Source organism: Vicugna pacos, chromosome 15 (assembly GCF_048564905.1).
Source record: "Vicugna pacos chromosome 15, VicPac4, whole genome shotgun sequence".
Lineage (NCBI taxonomy): Eukaryota > Metazoa > Chordata > Mammalia > Artiodactyla > Camelidae > Vicugna > Vicugna pacos.
Genome location: NC_133001.1, coordinates 26072946 through 26098374, shown reverse-complemented (window position 1 = coordinate 26098374; position 25429 = coordinate 26072946). Strand labels below are relative to the sequence as shown.

At 36.9% G+C, this 25429-nt stretch overlaps 1 protein-coding gene across 3 annotated transcripts in view; it reads left to right on the top strand.

Moving 5' to 3' along the window:
* Positions 1 to 25429, top strand: part of PPP1R21 (protein phosphatase 1 regulatory subunit 21) — a 57990-nt gene that overhangs the window by 5512 nt on the left and 27049 nt on the right. For all 3 annotated transcript variants that reach the window (XR_012059047.1, XM_006211254.3, XM_072937761.1), the window contains 11 exons: positions 5483 to 5551; positions 8230 to 8376; positions 10503 to 10601; positions 11727 to 11891; positions 12067 to 12125; positions 13112 to 13206; positions 15881 to 15933; positions 16425 to 16574; positions 18850 to 18951; positions 19041 to 19129; positions 21212 to 21348. Coding sequence is in view for 2 of the 3 variants with exons in the window: in XM_006211254.3 (XP_006211316.1) it covers positions 5483 to 5551; positions 8230 to 8376; positions 10503 to 10601; positions 11727 to 11891; positions 12067 to 12125; positions 13112 to 13206; positions 15881 to 15933; positions 16425 to 16574; positions 18850 to 18951; positions 19041 to 19129; positions 21212 to 21348 (1165 nt within the window). In the remaining variant the exon portion in view is untranslated. The remainder of the gene's footprint in view (positions 1 to 5482; positions 5552 to 8229; positions 8377 to 10502; positions 10602 to 11726; positions 11892 to 12066; positions 12126 to 13111; positions 13207 to 15880; positions 15934 to 16424; positions 16575 to 18849; positions 18952 to 19040; positions 19130 to 21211; positions 21349 to 25429) is intronic.

Genomic DNA, 25429 nt, shown 5'->3' with positions numbered 1-25429 from the left:
TACATAGAGCAGTCTGGACACTGGTTATTAGAGAGTTAGGCTCAGGGCTTTTGAAGATGTTTGGTATCCAGTAGGACCATGAGGTTCAAATCATCTGGGGAAGGGTGTTTGAGAGTTACTATTAAAGTAATGACGGTCCCTTATAGTTGTCCATTACATTTAAACACTTCTATTTACAGCACTTACTTTGATTAATTAACTAAAAATGTATTGAGTTCCTTCTCTATCCATAGCATTGGTCTTTCATTGTAGGCAGGAGATACGAGGAAGTATACTGTAGTCTGTACTGTGAAGGACAGTTTAATTGGAGATGGAACATGAGTGCACAAATCATACATAAATTACTAACTGTAGAATTTACTACTTTAAAAAGTAAGATTAAAACTGAACAGTTTACTAAGAGATGTCTTGTTATCAGCAAGTGCCCAGGGAACTGAAGGCAAGCTCACTGTGGTTCATGGGGGACTTCAGAGAGTGGTTAGGAAAAATCTATGGAGGAAATAGGACCAGAGCAGGAAGTATGCTCTAGAAGAACAACCAGGATTTGGCTGGTCAAAATGAGGAAAGGCTGTGCTTTCAGAGTAAAGGTAAAGCTAATCAAAAGATTACAAAACAATAAAAACTGAGGTTTGGAAAGACTGAGAGGGTTTCTCAGTTGGGATTCAGAGGTACCATTTCTCTGTTGAATGGAACAGAAGTGTGCAGCACAGCTGCTAGAAGTAGGCTGTATCACCTTCTGGAGGTCTTTCTGTCTTAATGGAGACTTCAGGGCAGTTTGTCACTTATATCCACGTCCACTGGAGTCTCCCCACTTGTCTCCTAGAGGCATTAGTGACCATCTGGTGATCTTGTAACTATTTCTAAAACAGAAACACTACATTTGCCTCCCCACTGTGGTGAATGCTGGTGAGGAGAAAGAATGTCAGAGACCAGACTGATCACAGCACTATCTGCATCTGACAAGCTGCTGGTCAGGATGCAGAGATGTGGCAGTAGTGATGCTGAAATGCAGGAAGACACCAAATGACAAGTATAATGAACATGGCAATGAAGTCAGCGAGCTTATCCTTTTCTACCTACCAGATAAGGGATTTTATTTTATTTTTAAATTTCTATTTTTATTTGTTTATTGAAGTATAGTTGGTTTATAATGTTTGTTAATTTCTGGCAATATAGTGATTCAATTATATATATTCCTTTTCATATTCTTTCTCATTATAGGCTATTACAAGATACTGAATATGGTTCATGCTATATAGTAGGACCTTGTTGTTTATCTGTTTTATATATAGTAGTTAGTATCTGCAAATCCCAAACTCCCAATTTACCCTTCCACCTCCTCCCCTTTTCCCCACTGGTAACCATAAATTTGTTTTCTATGTCAGTGAGTCTGTTTCTGTTTTGTAAATAAGTTCATTTGAGTCCTTTTTTTAGATTCCACATATAAGTGATATCGTATGATATTTTTCTTTCTCTTACTGGCTTCACTTAGTATGACAATCTCCAGGTCCATCCATGTTGCTGCAAATGGCATTTTATTTTTTATGGCTGGGTAGTATTCCACTGTCTGTATGTGTGTGTGTGTGTGTGTATGTGTAAACCAAGTCACCTCCCTAAATAAAAACTAATAACAAATAATAGGGGACTGAGTATATCATTTTCCTTGAAACGCGCATATACAACAACTCCTTTATCCAATCGTCTTGTCAATGGACATTTAAGTTGCTCCCATGTCTTGGCTATTGTAAATAGCGTTGCTATGAACATTGGGGTACGTGTATCTTAAAAAGGGATTTCAGATAAATATTTCTAAAAGCTACATTTTCTATTGAGTGATTCCACTGAAACCATATTTGAATTATCCATTTAGCAAACAGTATTTTCCAAAAGAAAATTCAAATCATTTTTCATTACAATCAGATTAAATTCCAAACAGCAGTAATTTGAAAATTGTTTTGCTTTTATAATAAAGTAGTTGTTGAGTTTGCTTTAAGTTGCTTTTTTAAACCATTTTAAAATTGAAATATAGGTAATTTACAATATTGTGTTAGTTTCAGATGTTCAGCAAAGTGATTTAGTTATACATATATATATATGTATCTATTTTTGTCATATTCTTTTCCATTATAGGTTATTATAAAATACTGATTATAGTTCCCTGTGCTATACAGTAGGTCCTTGTTGCTTATCTTTTTTTTTATATATAGTAATGTGTATATATGTTAATCCCAAACTCCTAATTTATCCCCCCCTTACCCCACCCCACTTTCTCCTTTGGTAACTGTAAGTTTATTTTCTATGTCTGTGAATCTCTTTCTGTTTTGTAAGTAAGTTCATTTGTATCATTTTTTTTAACAGTCCACGTATAGATATTATCATATGATATTTGACTTTCTCTGTCTGACTTACTTCATTTAATATGATAATCTCTAGGTCTGTCTATGTTGCTGCAAATGACATTATTTCATTCTTTTTTATAGCAGAGTAATATTTCAGTGTGTATATATACCATGTCTTTATATGTGTATTGATGGACATTTAGGTTGCTTTCATGTCTTGACAATTGTAAATAATATTGCTATAAATTGGGGTGCATGTGTCTTTTTGAATTATAGTTTTCTCCGGATGTATGCCCGGGGTGGGATTGCAGGATCATATGATGTCTATTTTTAGTTTTTTAAGGACTGTCCATACTGTTCTCCATAGTGGCTGCACCAATTTATATTCCCTCCACACCCCGTCCAGCATTTATTATTTGTAGACTTTTTAATGATGGCCATTCTGACTGATGTGAGGTGATACTTCATTGTAGTTTTGATTTGCATTTCTCTAATAATTAGCAGTACTGAGCATCTTTTTGTGTACCTGTTGGCCATCTATATCTCTTTGGAGTAATGTCTATTTAGGTCTTCTGCCCATTTTTAGATTGGATTGTTTGTTCTTTTTGATATTGAGCTACTTCAAGTAGCTTTTAAGTGTGCCTTAGAAATTAAAGGTGAGATCCCTTTTTTTTTTAGATTAATGTAGTTCTGATCCTACAGAAAATTATAAGTTCAGTGGATTTCAAGTTTCACCCATAGTCTTTGAAGCAGTCATTAGGAGTTTCTAAATACCACACAAAGATGACAGGTGAGAGATCATAGGTCAAAGTTAAGACAAGGGTATAAAATGAAACCTAAAGACTGAAATAGTATTGCTGTCTTTTGGCTACATGGGTTTGAAAATGTTTGTTGAATTCTGTTAGCTAGGTAGCACATTGTCCAAGAGTATGTTGATACTGCTTAGAAGGTAAAATACTATATGATGGAAGTCAACATTAAAGTGATATTTACTTCTCACTTCTGAACTTCTAGAGCAGAGTGTAGAGAGCCTAATTGTAAATATTTTAGGCTTGGGGCCATACAGTTTCTGTTGCATCTACTCATCCCTACCATTGTAGCTCAGAAGCAACCATAAACAATTGGTAAATTATGAGTGTGGTTGTGTTCCAGTAAAACTTTATAATAGGTAGCAGACCAATTTGGCCCATAGGCCTTAGTTTATCAACTCCTGTTCTGGAGAATTTAATATCTATATTATTTTTAAAGCAGGAAATACTAGTGTTGCTAATTATCTTTTATTTTCCCTTTTAATTGTAAACTCTTTGAAAACAGAGACCAACCACTTCTTCTACTTTTTCTCTCCCCCATACCATTTAGCACAATGCCTTATACCAGGCAAACTATAATAAATGTATCTATTTTCCCTTCGATACTGCTGTATTAAGAAGACCTCCTTTTCCATTTGTGGTTTAGAAAGTGCTTTGACATAGGTTACTTATCTGGGTCTCACAACCACCTCTGAAGAATGAGGATAGGGATGTATTAGCCCATTTTATAGACCATATAACTGAGGCTCAGAAAGGTTAAGTGAAGTTTTTATTTTCTAGGAAATAACAAAGCAAGATTTGGGTCTTCTTTCTGTTGTGGTAGAGAACTGTGATCTTCAACTTTCTAAAAATAGAAGCAGCTCATCTTTTTAGTCTGTCTTGCTCAAACCGAATATCCTGCAGTATTCCTGCTTTTCTTCTTAGAATCTTAGCTAAATTTTCTCTTGAGTGTCGATTACTCAGTTTAAGGTTTCGTATTCAAATAACCCTACTCTTTTGGCACAGAAAAGGGTCATTTCTGTTCTCGGGAGACAGATGTGAGCTATGCAGAATTAGAAGTAAATTTTTTTTTAAGCTCATGGATAAAATTGTCCCATTCATTTAGTTTCTCAGAGAAGAACCTAGTCTTTCGTGTTCTCTGTACAGAGCCTCAGAATATTAGTCTGTAATCCTTTTGCTTTGGCTGTGCTAACTGGTATATTTATACTCACATGCTGTGTGTTATCCTTGCTGGTAACTACAAAAGGGAATTACTACTGAAGGTTTACCTTTCAAAACCCTGCTGGTGCTGGTTGTGTAGATGTGTACATAAGTAAACATTCATTAAGTTGTATAATTTTTGATTTGTGTACTTTATTTAAAATTAAGTTATTTCTCAACTTAAAAAAATTAACTGTATAGATACACACACACACACACACACACACACACACACACACACACAAAACCCAAGCCCTACCTCTTCAAAGGCTTATCCCACCTCTTCAACCCACTACTCTTCTCATTTATATGTAGCTTTATAAAACCATAGCCAATATTGTCCAGTGGCATTGTGCCTGTGGAGTCAAAACTGCTGGTGTCTGAACCTCAGCCTTGCCACTTAACTTCTCTGTACCTCAGTTTGCTCATCTGTAAAATGGAGATAATTAAAATACCTACCTATTTTATAGGGTTGTGAGGATTAATGAGGAGATATATATATAAAGCACTTAGGACAGTGCCTGGTATATAATGAGCATTCAGATGCTAGCTGCTATTATTGTTAATTTCTAAATTGAGCTTGTTTCTTAGTTGCTTTTGTACACGGCTTCAGATGATGCCTGATTAAGTCCACTATTCCTGAGACTGTTGTGGCTGATGATATTTGCACGACCAGTATTAGTCTTGCGGGGTATGTTGATGCCCTGTACTTTTTCTGTAGGATTCGTATTCCATAATTAGGCCAATTGTGTGTATTTTACAGATAAATGGTGTTTCATTTTCAAGGAAAATGGTATACTCAGTCCCCTATTATTTGTTGTTATTAGTTTTTATTTAGGGAAGTGACTTGATTTCCTAGGAAGAACCATGTACTTAAAGTTGAGAGACCTGGATTTTAATCTCAGTTTTGCACTGATTAGTTTTATGTCATTGGGCAGCTCAGCCTCTGTCTTTATTTGTGAAATGGCAGAATGATCTCTACTGTCCTCTTCTGGGCTAATACTTTTGATCTCATATATATGTGAGAAGATAGTTACTCAGTGCACTGATTCCTATCAAGTAATGGTAAGTGATTTCCTTGCTATAAGTTATTTCTTTATATTAAAAAATAATTATAACTTCCTCTGTTTTCAGCTTCGGGCTCAGAATCAGGTTTTGAAGAAAGGTGTTGTGGATGAACAGGCGAATTCTGCTGCTTTAAAGGTATGCAACAGGGTATTTGTATTGTGAGGATTAGGTTAGTGTTTGGTGATGCTCATCGCAGGGAATTCAGCTGGTTTTCTGGGTTAGAGTCCCAACTCTGACACTGATTCACTGAAGATACGGAGGGTAATAAAGTTTTTTGTGTGTTTAACTTTCCTACTTGCTTAGATATGACTTTTGATTTCCTTAGCTAGAAGTTACAAAAAAGTATTGTTTGATTGTACCTAATGAATTTCTCTTATAGCCAGCTTCTCTCACAGCTAAATTCATCTGGATTAATGGGGCTTCTTATCTGTCTTCATCTGATAGCACTCTGAGGGGGGCTATGTCATATTCATATTTATATCCCCAGCATTCAGCAGATGGTTGTCCCCTAATAAATGGATTTGAAAGTATGAACCATTTAGTCCATTAATCTTGCTTTTGAGTTGAGCTATTTAATAGTAATAACCTGTGTTAATCAGGGCTATTTGAGTGATACATTTTACCATCAGCACCTTGGTTAACTGAGGGGAGAAATATGATGGGAGATGAATTTCTACCTCATTTTAGTAGGCATGTAATAAATATTCCTTAGTGATATGTTTAATTGGATAAATTAATTCTAGAATATAGATTCCTTCTTCGTCAAGCTTCAGTTGAATACACTGCCTACCTCATTCTTTCGCTCTCTCCCTTGCCCCTTCTTTAGAATAAAGGGATTCTTTTTACTCTCATCTCTTTTTTGGAGTAGCCCCCAACCAGTGACATAGTAACCAGGACCCAGATTATGTCCTTTTACTTAGCCAATTTTGGACCCTACATTAGAGAAATCTGTTTCTTGAGAGTGCTCCCTCCTCAGGTGCTGTTCCACAGACTCAGGGTTCAGAACACCTTCCCTATACTTCCCCAGCTTTCTGCTTCCAGGCTGAGATTTATTGAAAATAAGCTTTATAGTCGGGATTTGTTAACCACGTTATTATTTTGCCTGAATCACGAAAAAATGGTCATTGTCAGTCCTCGTAATGTTTAAAACCTATTAGTAGAGAAAGTATTTCCCAGCTTGTCTTAGTAGTCCACTCTGGTGTTTGACACCCTCCTGTTGCTGGTTGTGTTTGATTAACTCTGTGTTAGTGGCTCTGGTGGCGACAGAGGTGATGGCGACAGCAGGTTGTTTACTGAGCTCTCACTGTGTGTCAGACATTGTACTGAGCGCATTACATCCATCATCTTAGTTGGTTTACACAATGACGCTATGAGAGCATATGCCACTATTATCATCCCCTTTGCAGAAACTGGGGTTTACAGAGAGATTGGGATGGATGTCTTGAGAAATTAATGATTGGTTAATGGAGTTCGAACATTAGTCAACTAGTGATTAACTAATTATAAGGACATAATGGAATTACTTTTAATTTTACTATTCATTGCGGTAGTCATTAAAATTACAGTAAGAATGATAATTTGCTGGTTTGCTCAATGGAATTATTAGAGCATCTTCTGTTATGGTAGGTGTTTGATTGTATTGGGTTTGCCTCTTCAATGAATTATTGGTAAGCATTCATTGATTTGAATTTCTTTAATTTGAAAGATATGATAATTTGGATATGGGTTGGGCCTGAATTTACCAGTGAACTTCAAGTAAAAATTAAGGGCTTACTAAACAAACTGCAGAAAGGGAAGTTTTTTTTTTTTTTTCTGTTAATGGAAACATACTCTATCCCTCTAGCAGTGGTCTCAACATGCAAGTAATGTCAGTAGATTGCAGACACCAGCCTCTGGTTTTTAGGTTGCTGTTTCAATGCACTTAAATCCCCTATTAATTAAAACTTGACCTCTTCTTAGCTTTATAGTGATTTTTCAGTGAAAGTAATAAACGTACTGATCTTTCAATATATGGTAGGATATGGCCATCTGTGTTTGGTTACCAGTGAACACAATGTTGTCAGAATGTCATAAAGAAAATATAGTTAGAATAATATTTTTTAAAAAAAAATAGAGTGAAACTAAGTATTTCTCTAGTTTCCTGTTTTCTTACCCCATCATGGTATAAACAGTACAGAATGGTCAGTAGATGTGTTGTTTGGATTTTAGATTCTGTTCCTATTGTCACTTGAAAGTCAACTGACATAGAACAGCATCTGAAAATATTCCTGAGTTAGGGTAATCTTGATTTTTATCTTTGATAAATCAGAATAACTTAAAATGTATTGAAAAGACTTCATTTTGACTGACTTAAATTCAAGGAGGACTTATGGAAAAAAGTGAATAAAGTCTGTTTCTTCCATTCTTGCTTACTGAAGAACATCATCAGTGAGTCTGAGGTTCTCTTTAAAATTTCAAGCTCATAAAATTGTAGCCTCAGGCTTTGTGCCTCCTCACTGCTGGGAAACATGTATAATAACATTGTATCACAACATATAGTTGTAGATATTTCACTTTGAGTTGATGACTATCTGTTACTTCAGTCTATATATGCTTTTAATTTTATTTTTAAATTTGCTCAGTTTGGCCAGAAGATGATTCTGTCATAAAACAGAGCTAAAGATACAGGAACTGGAATGATAAACATACAACTTGAAATCCTTAAAGCAAAATGTTTTGATTCGATTTTTGTGAAACAAAAATCTTTTTTTTTCCATTATTTTCAAACCTTAAGGCTAAATTATAAGAAATGGTATGTTTTCACTTTGATGTAGGAACAACTGAAAATGAAGGATCAGTCATTGAGGAAACTGCAGCAGGAAATGGACAGTTTGACATTCCGGAATCTGCAGCTTGCCAAGAGGGTAGAGCTACTACAAGATGAACTGGCTCTAAGTGAACCCCGAGGCAAGAAAAACAAGGTAGGTCAAGTAAAAGCAAGTTAATGTGACCTTGTCATAGGTACAGACATCGCCAGGCCATCCTGGTTTTAACAGAAGACCTCACCTCCAAATACTCTAAAGTTCCATTATTACACCTAGATATTAGGTCAAGAAAGCATTACTACTATTAATATATACTGTTATAGGTATTTGCAAATGAAAGTGAGTTTTTAAGAATTTATTAGGAGCCAACATGTATGTAGTTGATTTAGTGGCTAGAAAAATGTGAATAGAGTATTTCATATTGGTGAAAATTATTAATATCTTTTAGTTATAACAAGTTGCCATTAACCCAGGATAAGGCAGATAAAATGAGAAACATCGTCAAAGTGTAACTCTCAGTGAAAATAGCAGATGAAATATTCATATTAGGCTATGACTTTGCTGTAGATTTCTCAGTGTTTATTTTTAGGAGGCCAATTTGTTATTCTTGTCCTGAGATGTAAATATACATTTTTTTCTCTTATGGTTTTATATAGTGAGGCAAGATGCTTACTGCTCTGAAATGGATGATCTGGTACTTTTGAACGTTCTGTGATTAAGAAGTTGCTTTATTTTGGGGAGTTGGGGGGTGGGCAGGAGCTAGTGATTGAGTCCTTAAAAGTCTTGTGCGTGTGTAGAACAGCCCACACGAGGCAATAATGGTAGAATGGTTGGAGGGAGAAGGCAAGGAGGCGTGCAGTAACTCTGAAGCAGCCTGGTGTGAAGGGAAGAGTGCAGGCTTTGGCGTTGAGCCCAGGTTTGAATTCTTTGCCATTTATAGTTCTATGACTTTAGGCAAATGTTTTAGCCTTGCAGCCTCAGTTGTAGGGAGGATACTCTCAGGTTTGCTGTCAGGATTCACTGGGGTCATGTTAAAGGGCCTAGGACTGTATTTGGCATATGATGGGCAGGCCACATAATTATGTGTTAGTACATTTCCATTTACATTTCCCCTACCTGGAAGTATTCTCTAGAATGGTAATTTTCAAGTAAATTGGCAAAAGAGAGGGCAAAACTGCTATGTATTAGAATCATTTGGGAAACTTTGTCAAAATACACATGCTCTGGAACTTCTAAAAGACCCTTGGGGAGGGAATAGCCATCTGTACTTCAAACATGCTCCCCAGGTTAGTGAGATCCTCTCCCAGGGCTCTTTTAGCAGAGTTTTGGGTTTAATACTTCTGAGTTAATTTTAATGAAAGCTTTCCAAATTTGGAAGTACTAAGGACCCAGAATATGTCATTCAACAGTATTCCTTATGCATGCATACCTCTTATGTTTGCATTTAATTTTTTTTTTGAACATAACTACTCCATTTTCAGAGGGCTTTCTAATCATTGGTTCACATTGGATCGGTAAGTGACTTCATTTTAAGTGAGGAGTGAAGCACAAGAAAGGCAGAGGAGGGTGGTGATGGATGACTGAACACAGTTTCATTGTTGGGCTGTCCCTTGAATAGTCTCACTTCTGTGTGTATTCTATGGAAACAAATGTTCTTTATTGGCTCTTCTAAATAGTGCTATTCTTCTATGTAGAAAAAAAGTTAATACTGGTAAAAAGGCAAAAGGAAGGTATTTTTCATAATCTTTGTGCTTTTCCCTTCTGTTTATTTATAACTTTATCTTGTGATGTATTTTCAAATTAGAAACTTATGTGAACTTCTGTATAAACTTATTTTTGTGAATGCTGTTAAGAAATTTATTACAATTTCTTAAAGGAGTTTAGCAACTCAGACTCATGGAATTGCTAACACTGTCGTTTTCCAAAGCAAAAGATCAATTGAAATGATGTTTGTTAGCATATTTATATTGCTAGCTTTCTGGGTCTGCTCTGTCTTCCAAGAGAGCTACTCCTGGATTCATCTGCAAAGAATAGTGAGCCTTACCTGTTTTTTTTTTTTTTTCATTCTCTCTTTTTAAAGTTTTCCTGCTCATTGCCATATTTGCAGTTTCAGCTAGTGTCACATAGGAAAAGTTAAATGATGGACTGTATGCCTTTTGCAGGGTTGTTTGAGAATGGTGAACATGTAGAAGAGACAAGCTGCTAAGGTGGTAATCTGGGTAGCTTAGGATATTTCTCTAAAGGATGAAAGTTATGTGGACATAATTTATTCTTTCCATCAGAAAAGTGGAGAATCTTCTCAGCTGAGTCAAGAGCAGAAGAGTGTCTTTGATGAAGACCTGCAAAAGAAGATAGAAGAGAATGAACGGTTGCATATACAAGTGAGAAAATCTTTTTTTCCATATGAATTTAAAAATAGGCTATGTGATCTGGAATGTGGAAAAACCAGTGCAAGATGGAGTGTTTTGTGTATGGGAGGGTATTTTAATGTTTCCTGTGGTTGTTAGGTATATATGTCATGTCATGTATTCATTTCTAAAATCTTACTCATATTTTAGTGTGGATATATGCTTTGAATATGCACTTGTTCAGAGAACAGCAGAATAATTTTATAAGTTAATAATACAGACATATACTGGGCACTGTTCGTTTTATATAGGAAATGGTTGGGTGGGGATTTATCAGTAATAGTGTTTGCTTTTTAATTTATTGCAGTTTAGTTGGTTTTTATGTTTCCCTGTTAGTCTGGAAGGTCTTATATGGTACAGACTATATTGGATTTGTCTTCCTAGCCTCAGAACAGGGCCTCACTCGTGGCAGCCCGTCCGATATTTATGGAATGTTGAGTAATCAATGTTTGCTCCAAACCATTCAGCGTGTAGTGTGAGGCATCACCTATTTCTCCTGATTTTTTTAATGTGATATGGTGAGCATTGTCAAACAGTGGAAAGTAAATGTGCTTTCTTGGTCTTTGAAAAGGTTTAAAAAGATGAACTTTTGGCCTCATGCATTTTGTGTTAAGTATTCATAATTCTTAATTAGTACTGTATTCTCGTTAAGGAAAGGAGCTTTACATGCTTCAGGAGTAACGTCTATTTGAATTTTGATTATATAATTGTGTTATATACAAGAGTTATACCCTGGTCAGTTGAAGTCTCTGTGTGCCAGAATTTATTTGAAATAGAAATTCAGGAGGTGGGAAGGAGGAGACTTTGGAGTAGATCTCCTGTGTTCAGGTCTCATTTCTGCAGTGTTTAGCTGTGAGACATTTGACTAGTTAAGTAGCCCATTGAAGCTTCGGTTTCCTCATCTATAGAGGAGGGATTACAGTGGCACTACCTCTGACATACGGTGAGGATCCTCTGAGGCCACGTGTGTGTGGCTTTTGCATAGTGAGCATATGGAACCTTATGGAAGTTGCTCAGTGATTAGTCACTACAATAGGTTTCTCTTCATTTGCATATATTGGGACATGGTGAGAAGAGAAAATGATCTTTTCTTTTCAGTTTTTTGAAGCCGATGAGCAGCACAAGCATGTGGAAGCAGAGTTGAGGAGTCGGCTGGCCACCCTGGAGATGGAGGCGGCCCAGCACCAAGCCGTGGTCGACGGCCTGACGAGGAAGTACATGGAAACCATCGAGAAGCTGCAGAACGACAAGGCTAGACTAGAAGTAAGCCCTGCTATCGGAGAGAGCACGTTAAATAGTGCAGGCTTCTGTAAATCGTCTGTGTGCTTTATAGGACAGAATTAGCTATTTAGGGCAAGACTGCTGCCTGCAGTGTCTCCTCAGCATGCTCTCATCTGTAGCCTGAGCCATCTGCTTTTCTTTTCTTTCTAAAATTCAGGTAAAATCTCAGACTCTAGAAAAGGAGGCCAAGGAGTGTCGACTTCGGACAGAAGAATGGTATGTGGAAACGTGAATTCCAAGAGACACTAAAGTGAGAATCAGAAGACCTGAGTTTTGGTTTAGTAGCTCCTCTCTCTTAATTTTCTCACATTTGCAGGGAGTTAGGAGTAGGTAATCTCCAGGATCCTTTCCAACTCTGTTATCTCTGGGACCTTATGTTCTTGGTAGAGGGGTGTGTGCATTAGTCCTCAGGCTGCGGGTGTTAAGGGCTGTGGCAGATGGCATCCTGGGGCTCCTGTCCTGAGGACTGGATCCTTTTTGTCTCAGACTACTTTAGAGAGAAAGCCTTCTGATAATGATCATGGTGTCATCCTTTTAATGGTACGTTTTAAATAAAATAGAGGTTATGATATCTAATTTGCAGATAGCTACATCTTAAAATATTGCTTATCTCTGGGTGGTAAGAGCATGCACCACCATTTACTTATAAATGACATTTTTAGTTTAACAGACTCAATCAAGTAGATTTCTTCAGATTAGTTTCATTGTTAGAGCTACGTGCATGATTTACATGTGTGCCTATGCTCCTAATTGAATCACAACCAAAAATGATCAGATTTTGAGCTCAAAGGAGAAAAAAATCTAACATAATACTTTAAAAAACTTCACCATAATACTTGAACAAATATTTATGTGTTGTAAAGAGCAAATTTGTGATTTTGAAATGGCTCTATGATTTCTTTGAGCTTGGGGAAATAAACTTAAGATTGTATAAGATATAACACTTATTGTATTTATAAATAAATAAATGTGACTGTGATAAATTCTTCCAAACTTCCATTCATTCAGCAGATGTCTTAGGAACTTTAGAATCAAGACTTACTATTTTTTGTATCTTCATTTTTTAAACAACTCTCTACTATCAAGAGCATCTGAGATGTCAGGCATGATTCTCTGAAAGCCTGATACCAGCTGTTGAGGTAACAAGCAAATGACCATCCACTGTCTGTTGATAATATGGTTTTGTATTTTTTTTCTTTCAGTCAGTTACAGTTAAAGAATCTTCATGAAGATTTGTCAGGTAGATTAGAGGAATCCTTATCAATCATCAGTGAAAAAGTACCTTTTAATGATACAAGTAGGTATTATGTACAGTTTTCCAGTGTTTGCAACTCTGAACCTCTTTGTGATAACCAGCTAATTAGCATAATTTCTGACCTATTTGTCAGAAAATCTCATTGGCCCAACAGAGGGTTGCTTTCCTTTTGTCCTTTGGATAAGCTTTGGCTCTTAATGTTTTATGGGGAGATTTTAAGTTATCATATAACTATTCCAAAGCTAGACTTGGAAAAAGCCCAAAACTTATTTTTTTGTTGCACAAATTTAGCGTATCCCAAGGTGAAAACCAACCTGCACATAAAGTACCTGGATATTTGTATAAGAAAAGTTGATCATGGTGGGCAGTGAGGCGGGAGAGGAGTAGGGGGATGAGTGGGAAGTGAATCTTCTTAGCTTGGTCGCTCCTGCCCTTTGGACAGTCCCCAGTGATAGTTAGGGAGCTGACTTGGGTAAGCCCTGCTTCCTGCTCATCCTGGGAATGGTCTGGTAGTTTACACAGCCAAGAGCAACAAGAAGAACTTAGGGAAAAATAAAACATCAACTTATGTGTAGAACAGGTGCCAAATTTGTGATCTTTAGTCAAGAATTAAATCAAAAACTTGAAAACAAAGAAAACATTTAATTGGATTCAGAAACTTAAATTCAAATGCATACACATTTCCTTTTTCATAATTATATGATTGAAATTAATTTTTGATGACGTCTCGATTTTTCTTAAGGAAAACCTAAAGAAAGAGGAAAGAAAAGACACCAAAGAAAAATAGCAGTGTGATCTAACACTGAAATCAACATATGTCATTATTGCATCAAAAACCTAAATTCTCTGAAAACACCTGTTTTTACTGTTTTCTACATTAATGTAAATAGCACCAGTGTACTTTGATCTAGTAGACTTGAAACCTTGGCATTTCATTTCACCCTTAACCCTTGTATCTATCAGTCATCAGATCTAGAATTTCTTTCTGAATCTCTTTAGGTTTGTGCTTTCTTTTCTAGTACTAGTTGTAACTATTTTAAGTCCTTATTATGTCACAAATAGGTTACTACTTTTAGTTCTGACGTATATAGAGATATTTGCTGAAAGTCTAGATTGGCAGGGAGCATAGAATATGTTAAAAATGCATAAGACAAAAATCTCTACCCTCAAGAAATTTGTAGTCCAGTAGGGGAGAGATAAGATGTAGAAATGTCTAAAATACGGGCTAAGCTATTCCATGAAGAATCTCTTGGAGTTTCAGAGGAAGGCTGATTACTGCTGGTGGGGTTGTTTGGGGAAGCCCTTTTGGAAAAAGTGTGCTTTAAGTTGGGCCAGGATGCCAGAGTAGGTTTTATTGGTCAGAGAGATGAGGAAGAAAGAGCCAGGGAACTGCGTGGAGCGTGGTATGTAGGATGAAAGGTGCTGTCAGGGCCTGCTGAGCAGTACTTTGTTAAGTCTGACCGGAGGCTACAATGGGGTGTGGAGGGCAGTGCACACCAATCTGCCAGAATATTGATCCTCAGTACTCCAGAAGAGAAAAAGGAGAGGTTGTGCACACGGGGGATGGGTGCGCAGAGAATGAAGTATGATATAAGTAAAAGGGAAATGTCACTGTGGGGATAAACAAGCTGCAAAAGATGCTCTTTTTATAATGAAGTGATTTTGAAAGTATAGGAAGGAGGGGGTGATAGACATCCTAAGGCCTGCTGGGGTCAGAAGGGGCTGTTGCTAGGGGCCCAGAAGTTTAGCCGAGGAAAGGATATGTGAAGCCATAGACTCTGGGATAGAGAGTGAGGAGTGTAAGAACCCCTTGTGTTTTGGCTCTAGTCTTGACATTGTAGGGGGAGGCCAACCCATCCATAGGGTAGAGGAGGAAAGGAGGAATGGTATTGGGGGCTTGAAATTCAAAAGATTTGGAGTAGATGTTATGTGAAGTATGATAGAGACACAGCAATGAAATCATGGAGGGCTGAGTAACTTTGAAGACCCCTCCCTGCTTAAATTAGGCAGAATATATTGTCGTGGATCCTGATCTAGTTTTCTGTTAGTAAGAGCAGTGTTGAAAATGATGACCAGGCTGGGAAGGAATATGAGCAAGGCGGAAAAAGGGCTAATAGGAGAATGCATATTGATGGACGGGAGACCAAGCTGGGAGTACACAGCTGATCTAATAGAAATGGAGGCTATCAGAATCAGTGACAGACTCTAGGGCAGACTCTAGAGGAGGATTGTGAGAAAGGTGTGGAAACCACCCAGAAAAGTTAGGATTGAGTCATTGGAGTCAGTGATAGCAGACAGTGATAGATTTTCAAATATTGTAGTGTCATGGAAACACTGGCATTTTTGGATGATTAGTGTGGCAGCTGTGTGCAGGGCTATTTCAGGAAGAGTGACAGAAGATGGCAAGAACATTATGAGCCTTTCTAAGTAATCTTGTTGGGCCCCAAAAGAATTTTTGAAATGATTTCTTAGAAACACAGGGTTGGGGTTTGGTTTTTTATCCTAAAGTTAAAAAAAAAAATGGAACTATTACCTTACCTGAGAAACAACTGATTCTGTGTAAGTTCCATCATTCTCCTGTACTGTGATTGTGGCTTTGATCATCTTAAATTCTTATGTGAAGCTGATTTTGCTGCAGGGCATTCAGTATTTCTCAGTTAAGCTGTTTTCCTGTAACTGCAAAATGACTTAATGTATATCCATTTTTGCTTTGCAGAGTATAGTCAGTATAATGCTCTGAACGTTCCGGTCCACAATAGGAGACATCAGGTAAAGATGAAGCTTTTATTTTCAGCAATTTGCGTGTCACACTTCTCAGAAACATGCATTAGTTGTTTGGGCCTCTGTTTAGTGCACCAAAACATTGCGTTTAACTTCAGCTTTCCTTTCTCATACATGACTTTAAATTGTGTAACTTGCTGTTTTTGAGTTTGTAAATGATACAGATTTTTGCTGTCTCTCTTATCTGATAACATTAGAACCGAATTGTGGGATGCACTAATTTTGTGAGTCATACCTTTTGTTTAGCTTGGTGGACGTTGCACTTTAACAGTCTAAGTTAAGTGGAGGAGGTATATTTGTCAAAACTGGTGGCTTTCTAACTTACTTAGGTGGTAATGTTAAAATCTAAGTGGGTGCAAATGAATTTAAATTAAGGAATAATTAGAATTCAAATATTTTCTCCAAAAGCAGAGTTAATAAAGTTGTTTGGAAATCATAACTTGGTAGCTGACTTTAACTGTATCTTTTTCATTTTAAAGCTGAAGATGCGGGATATTGCTGGGCAGGCCCTGGCTTTTGTTCAGGATCTTGTCAAGGCTCTTCTGAACTTTCACACTTACACAGAACAAAGGATTCAGATTTTTCCTGTTGACTCTGCCATCGACACTATATCTCCATTGAATCAGAAGGTAAATTTAACTCAGGATACCTTCTGTCTGCCCTGAACACACATGGAGACTTGTTATTTATTATCAGACCATGTCTGTGCATCAGTGAAGTACTATGGAGGACATGGGAAAAACTATAAGTCATAGGCTTTGCCCTCAAGAAAATATGGCAACTATGGAGATTCTTAAAAAATGAACGAGGGTGTTGTTAAAAGACCTTAGTGTGAGTGAGCGTTAGGAGCAGCAAGTGATATGAGGTCATCAGGGAGGGGAGGGTTGCTGCTGGTGATAGTGTCTGGAAAGATTCTTTCATGATTTAACTGAGCTTTGAAAAATGAGCATGATTTGGATAGGAGGAGAGAAGCAGGATAGGTGTTTTCCCCCCGGAAAAGGGGAAGGCATGAGCAAAACCACAGAGAGGAAGAGCAGAGAGAGTATGCATGTAGTCACATACCGTCACTCCTGCTGTATGGGACGGGTCACACAGACCAGCCCTGACACAGTGTGCGAGGCTGGTATGTTACTCAGAGCCGAGACGAGCAGAGGCAGGATCATCAGGGCCGTCCCGGAGGGAGGAAGGTGGGGATCTCGCTGTCCACGCGCACTCAGTGCCCTATAACTGGCGGTCTGAAGTGAGTCTTGCCTCTCTTCTACTTACCCAATTCTTCTTGTCATCACCCCCCCTCCTTTTTTTGTGTGTGCATCCTGCAATATTTACAGGGTTTGAGTTGCATTATGTCCACAGATCCCGTAAGTGCCTATTAGCATAGCAGAGGCTTGCACTCTGGAGTCATACTCCTGGGGACCCAGCCCAGTTCTGCCATTTTCTGTGTCCCCTCGGGCAACTTACTTATCCTCTCTATGCATCTTGAAAATGCAGGACATAGTACCTCCCTGGCGGTATGTTTGAGGGTTCAATGATATAATACACGTACGGCACTAAGAACAGTGCCTGGCACATAGTGGGCACTCAGGGAAGGCCAGCTCTTACCATCGTCACGTGCTGCCTTCCACATGGGAAGCCATGCTTGGTTTTCATCAGTTTTGATGAAACTATTCTCTTGAAGTTCATAAAAATTAAACTTGAGGTTTTCGAAGTGCCCTTTAATATCACTGCGGGAAAAAGCCTTCAGATGACCTGGGTAAGGAAAATGGAACTGTGGCATTTTAATGTAGTTGTATTTTCTTTTAAACTTATAAGAGAAAAGAAGACTTCCCACTCGATACTTGTTCTTTGTCCATTATTTTATTTTAGTTTGTTGCCATATTATGCGCACAGAGTGAGAATCAAATATGTTCATCTTAAGCATTTAATTACTTGGAAGAATTCATATTTTTCTCAATACTTTACCTTTGGTGCTTTGGCCTCTGAGAAGCCCAGTGTGGGTTTCCCAATAAGTATTATTGAAAAAGATTCAGAAACCATGTGTTAAAAGATGACCAAAGTGTTTAGACTTGTTTTTAGAATTCATAAAGTAGACTTTTATACCATTTATACCTGTGAGCTTAGAGTTAACTTATTTTACAGCTCTGCACATCGAAGCCCAGAGAGGTTGAGTTCCCCAGGCCTGTATATCTGTGTAGCTTGCAGTAGGGCCAGATGAATCACATTTGTGCAAAATGGGACCTTACATTTCTGTTCTGAAGAACTGAATCCTGAGCCATTATACAGTTCTTAGATAACAGATATTTCACAAGTGAAAAATTAACTTTTTTTTTGAAATTATCCAAGTGCCTGTGGAGTCTCTTTAGAAATCTTATCTTCACACTGAGTTAATCCTTTGTAGGTATTACGGTATCCGTGACAGTTATAAAAGTTTTTATAAAAGTTTTGATGATGACAACATCCCTGGAATTTGTTAACTTTGAGCATTGTATATAGTAAAAATAAGAAGCTGTCCTTAAGGGGCTTGTTTCTTAAAAAAAATGAGTTAAATAATACAAAAGTCTATGTCATACAATTTTGATTATCAAATCTTTTTTTTTTTTTTAAACTGGAACCTCTGTACCCAAGCAGGTGTTGAGGGAAGAAGGCCTGTTGGTGCTGGGTTGTAAGTGGTACCCCCTTGCCTGCTTGTTAATTTTGTCACCCCTCTTCTAGTTCCCCCTTGTGCAGTGGGATGGGGACTTGGGGATAGTATCTGGGATTGCTAGCAGGGAGCTCTGTGTAAAAGTCAAACATCCCAAAAAAAGTTTCCAAAAGAATTTAGGTTTATAACTCAGTGAGTCCATTTATAAATGTGTTGATATCCTTTGTTTTCCAGTGATTTAATTCAGTTCTTTCCTTTCTATTTAGTTCTCACAATATCTTCATGAAAATGCATCCTATGTTCGCCCTCTTGAGGAAGGAATGCTTCATTTATTTGAAAGTATTACTGAGGATACTGTGACTGTCCTGGTAATTTCCTTCAACGTTTTACTTCTGGAAGCGGGAGCTCTTCTTTTTCAGATGGCACTATTAACCTTGAAATTGTTTTTCTTTTCCAGGAGACAACTGTGAAATTGAAAACTTTTTCAGAGCATTTAACCTCTTACATATGTTTTCTTAGGAAGATTCTTCCCTATCAGTTAAAAAGGTACTTTAGCCCTTAAGGCCAGGGAGCTTGGGGAATTATGAGGTGTCACCTGACCTGTGCTGGAGTTAATGAAGTACTAACATGTGAGCCTTGTGATGTGCCTGAGTTATCTGCACCACAGCCAGTTTGGACTTTTGTGAAAAAGGAAAATTGTGGCTTGAGCAGTACAAACTTAGATTTAAAAAAATTGAATTGTTGTTTGTTAGCTAGGGTTTTTTCAGTAGTTCTGTACTGTGAATACTACGATAACCATGTAATGCTATGTGAACCAGTATTTTTAATGCTTGCGAATGACACACTTATTGAAAGCAATTCAATTTTGGTTATTTATCATCCTTTTACTGTAAACATCTAGATGGGGGTATATAACAGCCTCTACATTTGAATGCATAATCCTTAGTTTTCTTTGAAATAGTATATTGTTGTTTTTATTATTGGTAATTTATTTAAGTTATAAAGTAAAAATTTTGTTTATTTACTCCAGCCTTCATATCATATGTAATTTAATAACCTTAAATATTCCATCTTAAATATTTCTGGAAAGGCAAGAGCAAATAATTTATGTAACTGGAAATTTGAGAACATTGCATGTACATTTTGATGCTTTTGGTCTAAAACTACCAAGACTCCTAATTCATCTAAATCTTTTCATCCTGAGATTTAGTCTTTAAAAAGGCTAAATGAAAGAACAGTACAACTGGAACATAAGAGAAATAAGAACATATGTGTATTATACCATATTGCAAACTAAGGTTTAGGAAATATGTAAATGAATAACTTACAGTATTGAAAATAATACAAGTACTTAGAGTTTTTAAGTCCTTGCAGAACTAAAGTAGTAGATTTTAACTTTTCAAAAATGTGAAATTTTATTATAGAGAAATTATTATGTGTTAAGAGCCATCTTACTTCCCAATTCTAACCTAACAAGGTATTTTAGTAACTGAATTCCATGATTAGTGCATATGACAGAATTTTAGGAATCAGAGAATTATGACTTGAACTAATAATTATGAGTTATAGTTTCATTCAGATCCTTTAATGTTTTAAGTTCAGTGTAATTAAAGTTTTTTGAAAATTGACTTTATAAGTTTAACACTGAATATACTTTATTGGTTTGACTTACGTTAAAAAGAATGTTTAAGAACCATTGCAAAAGTGGTATTTACTACTTGAAATAGTTATGCATTTTTATTTTATCTTAATTAATTTTTTCAACATTACATTTTTAGAAACACTGTATAAGTCCTTTCTTGATCAAAGATTCCTATTCTTGGAATGTTCTGTCCCATATGCTTTCAGCCCTACCTTATCAGGTATTCATGTTTCTAGGCAATTTTTTTTGTCATTGGTTTAAATACCACTTTAATTGACAATATGACCTGTTCTTTAGTAGTAAATGGGCTTAGTATTGAATGAAGCTGTCTGCTATAAATAAATAGAAGTGGCAGGGTCAAGAGAGTGGATGTCATTATCATTCTTGTGCTAATAACTTTCCTAGCTTTGTGTAAAAAGCATTTTACCTGATTACCTGCACATTTTTAATAAACACTATTGAGAGTCTATGTAGTTTTTTAACCTTACCATTTAAAAATAGAAAATGGTAAAATATATTTTATGAATGTTAATCAGTTACTTTCAGATTGAGCCTATAGATTGTTTTTTCCAGTCTGACTTTTGAAACTACATACACTGAAAAAGTTTTCTTAATGATTCTCTCTCCTCGTTCCTGTTTAATTAGTTCTCTTTAGGAATTCAATCTATGAAATATTTTTCTCCTAAAAATATTTTTAAGGGAAACATTTTTGTGCTGCTCTCAGGATGGAAAGATAATGGGCACCTGCCTTTATTTCCTCCATTTAGTTGTCCTTTGCTGCATTGGCATTTGCAGCAAGCAGGTGTGTATATTATGGTATAAAAAATGGAACCTTGTCAATCAGGTCAAATTTCTTTCTTTCTTTTTTTTTTTTTTTTGGCAAATTCTCTCTTTGGGTATAGATGTTTGAGAATTTAGATGGTTTCTTATAACGAATTGAAAATCATTCAGGATGCTCACTTTAAAAAAAATTTGCCCATTCCTAGTTTAGAAGAAGAATGTGAAGCTTCCCTTTGCACGTCTGCGTTACGAGCCAGGAATATAGAGCTGTCTCAGGACATGAAAAAGATGACAGCTGTGTTTGAGAAGCTGCAGACTTACATTGGTCTTCTCGCCTTGCCAAGTAAGTGTGTTTTTTGCTCTTGATTCAATTTGAAGAACTTAGAGTTATAGAAAGCTAGAGAAGGGAGGGGGTTTGGCATGTTTAAGTGAGAAAAGCCTAGGATCTGGGGTGAGAAAAACTTGAATTCAATTTGTCCAGCCCCTTAAAAATATATGACCTTGGGCAAATCACTTTACTTCTCTGCTCTTGTTTTCCCATTTATAAAATGGAAGTATATTCAGTTGAATTTAAAATGTACAATATCAGACATTGAAGACATACATTAAATATTAAATCTCTTTCTCTCCTTCTTCTTTCTTAAATGGAGAGGACAAAGCGTAAGGATTTGTAGCAACATTGTAGGAGGTTTCTCTTTTCTCCACACCTTCTCCAGCACTTATTATTTGTAGACTTTTTGATGACGGCCATTCTGACTGGTGTGAGGCAATACCTCATGGCAGTTTTGATTTGCATTTCTCTGATAATTAGCAATATTGAGCATTTTTTCATGTGCCTGTTGGCCATCTGTATGTCTTTTTAGAGAAATGTCTATTTAGGTCTTCTGTCCATTTTTTGATTTGTTTAATTGTGACTACATTATTATTACTTTTTAATTGAAGTAGAGTCAGTTACAATGTGTCAATTTCTGGTGTACAGCATAATGTTTCAATCATACATATATATACATATATTTGTCTTCATATTTTTCATTGTAGGTTATTACAAGATATTGAGTACAGTTCCCCGTGCTATACAGAAGAAATTTGTTTTTTATCTGTTTTCTTAATTTCCTCTTTGACTTCATTGGTGATGCATTAGCTTTTTAGTAGCATGTTGTTTAGTCTCCATGTAGTATTTTTTTTCCTTGTTTCTCTTTCTGTGGTTGATTTCTAGTTTCATGCCGTCTTGGTCAGAAAAGATGGTGGAAATAATTTCTGTCTTCTTAAATTTGTTGAGACTTGTTTTGTGTCTGAGTATGTGGTCTACCCTAGAGAATGTTCCATGTTCACTTGAGAAGGATGTGTATTCTGGTTTTTTTGGATGCAGTGTCCTGTAGATATCAGTTGAGTCTAACTGTTCTCATGTGTCATTTGTGATCTCTGTTGCCTTATTGATTTTCTGTCTGGATTGAAAATCTGTCCATTGATGTCATTGGAGTGTTAAAGTCTCCTACTATTATTGTATTCCCATTCAATTTCTCCCTTTATGTCTGTCAGTATTTTTTTATGTATTTAGGTGCTCCTATGTTGGGTACATACATATTAATGAATGTGGTATCCTCTTGTATTGATCCTTTGATCATTAGATAGTGTCCTTCTCTGTCTTTTTTTAATGGTCTTTGTTTTAGAGTTTGTTTTGTCTGATATGAATATTGCTATCCCTGGTTTCCTGTCATTTCCACTTGCATGAAACATCTTTTTCTATCCTCTTACTTTCAATCTATGTGTGTCTTTCTCCCTAAAGTGGGTCTCTTGTAGGCAGCATATTGTAGGTTCTTATTGTATTATTTAGTCTGCCACTCTGTCTCTTTTGATCAGAGCATTTAGTCCATTGACATTTGAAGTGATTATTGATAAGTATGTATTTATTACCATTTTAAACCTTGTTTTCCAGTTGATTTTGTATTCTTCTTTCCTCTTTCCTTTTTGTTTTTCCTTTTGTGGTTTGATGGTTTTCTTTTGTATTATGTTTGAGTTCTTTTCTTTTTGGTTTCCATGAATCTGTTGTATGTTTTTGGTTTGTGGTTACCCTGGTTTTCAAGTATATTAACTCATAGCTATATCTAGTTGTTTTAGACTGGTAGTCATATAAGCTCAAACACATTATAAAAGATCTGTATTTTCGTACTCCCCTCCCCAACACGTGTGATTTTGATGTTCTATTTTACGTCTTCATGTTTATCCTTTTGCTGTTCGTTGTAGTTATAATTGCTTTCACAGAATTTTTTGATTTTTTTTTTAACAATCAAACTATTGTGATTTTCCCTTCCCTATAGATTTTTGCTTCTTTTCTATTTAGAGAAGACCTTTCAATATTTCTTTTAGGATAGGTTTAGTATTGCTCTATTGTTTTAGTTTTTGCTTGTCTGAGACATTTCTTTCTCTTTCCTTCTATTCTAAATGATAATCTTGCTGTGTACAGTATCCTAGGTTGCATGTTTTCCCTTTCAAGACTGAATATATCTTGCCTCTTTCTTCTGGCCTACAAAGTTTCTCTAGAGAAATCAGCTGGTAGCCTTATGGGGATTCCCTTGTAACTGTCTCTTTGTTTTTCTCTTGCTTCCTTTAGAATCCTCTCTTTAACTTTTGCCATTTTGATTATGAAATATCTTGGAGTAGGTTTGTTTGGATTTACCTTGTTTGGGACCTTCTGTGCTTCCTGTAGCTGGATATTTGTTTCTTTCTTTATGTTTGGGATAATTTCAGCCACAGTTTCTTCAAATATAGTTTCAGTCCCCTTTTCTTTTTCTTCTTCTGGAATTCCTGTTATGTGTAGGTTGGTTACGCTTTATATTATCCCATAGGTCTTTTATATTGCTTTCATTTTTTTTTTTCATTTGTCTTTCTGTCTTCTGTTCTGATTGGATGATTTCCTTTAGTCTGTCTTTCAGGTCACTTATTTGTTTGTCTGCATTATTTACTTTGCTATTGATTGCTTAGCTTGGTTTATTATTATTTTTTTAATGGGTGTACTGAGGATTGAATCTAGGACCTTGAGCATGCTAGTCACATGCTCTACCACTGAGCTATAGTCCCCCCTAGTTGTCTAATTTTGATTGACTCATCTTTATAGTTTTAGTTCCTTGTTACAGAAATGTGCATTTCTTTCGATAGTCTTTCTTTAATTCTTCAGCATTTTTACTACCTCCTGTTTGAACTCGGGGTCTGATAGACTGGAGAAGTCTGTTTCCATTGTTCTTTCAGGGGATTCTCTTGTTCTTTTAATTGGTAGTAGTTTCTCTGCTTTTTCATTTTACTTTTATTTCTATGAATTTCGGAGAAACAGTTATCTACTGCGGCCTTCAAGGGCTGTTTTTATGTAAGAGTGACCCTGTGTAGGCTGTGTGAGTCCAATATTTTTGGTGCAAGGGCTGTTTTTGATATGGATTCCTGCCATCTTTCCTCAGGATATGATGGCCCTTGTCCCCTTGCCAGGGGGCATGTTTGGTGTTGTGGCCAGAGCCTGCACTGGATGTTGGGTGGGGCCTCCTCTGTGCTCTATAGTTGTCACAGCCCTTTTGGAGGTGGGGTCTGCTCCCCAGTTGTTGGAGTAGAAGCCCTCAGATCTGGTTCCCAGCTGTGCTGTGAGGTAGGCGGGACTAAAGTACTCCTTTGGGAAAGGAACCACTGCATGTTCTTTCCCAGGAGCTGTTCACTGGGATGTGTGACTCTGTGATGCCTCTTGCCACATGGTATGTGCATTCACAAAGCTCACTGTTGCTGGTCCTGCCCTTAGGGGCCACTTCAGCACCAACTGTTGCACACACTAGCAGGCTTGTGTCTGGGCCTGGGAAGTGCTGTGATGTAGCAAGGACCATCTGTGCTGGTCTCTCTATACCCTGCAGTGCTGCAAACCAGGTCCTGCGTTCTCCTCTTGAGCCTCTGGAGCTCCCTATCTGTCCCGGCAGACCTCCCAGCCAGTGACGGAGGTTCCCAGGATGAGGGAACCTTTCCTCTTTCACAGCTCCCTCGGGTGTATGTCCCACCCCAATTCTTCCTCTTCTCCCCTTTCCCTTTGTCCTACCCAGTTTCATGTGAATCTTTCTTGCAGCTTTGGTTGTATGAGATATTCTCTCAGCTTTCAGTAGATATTCTGTGAGATTTGTAGATGTATTTTTGAGGGAGGAGGTGGGCTTAATGTCCATCTACTCTGCCATCTTGATCTCCCCCTCGTTATGTGACTTTTTGATTTTAGCCACCCTTGTGTTGTTACCCGACTTTTTGAAGTGGTATCTCATTGTAGGTTTGATTTGCATTTCCCTAGTGGAGATTTGATTTTCAAGATTTTCTTCCATTTTTACAGATTATCTTTTCATTTTGTTGATGGTGTCTTTTGAAGTATAAGTTTTTAATTTTAATGAAGTCAAATTTATTTTTCTTCT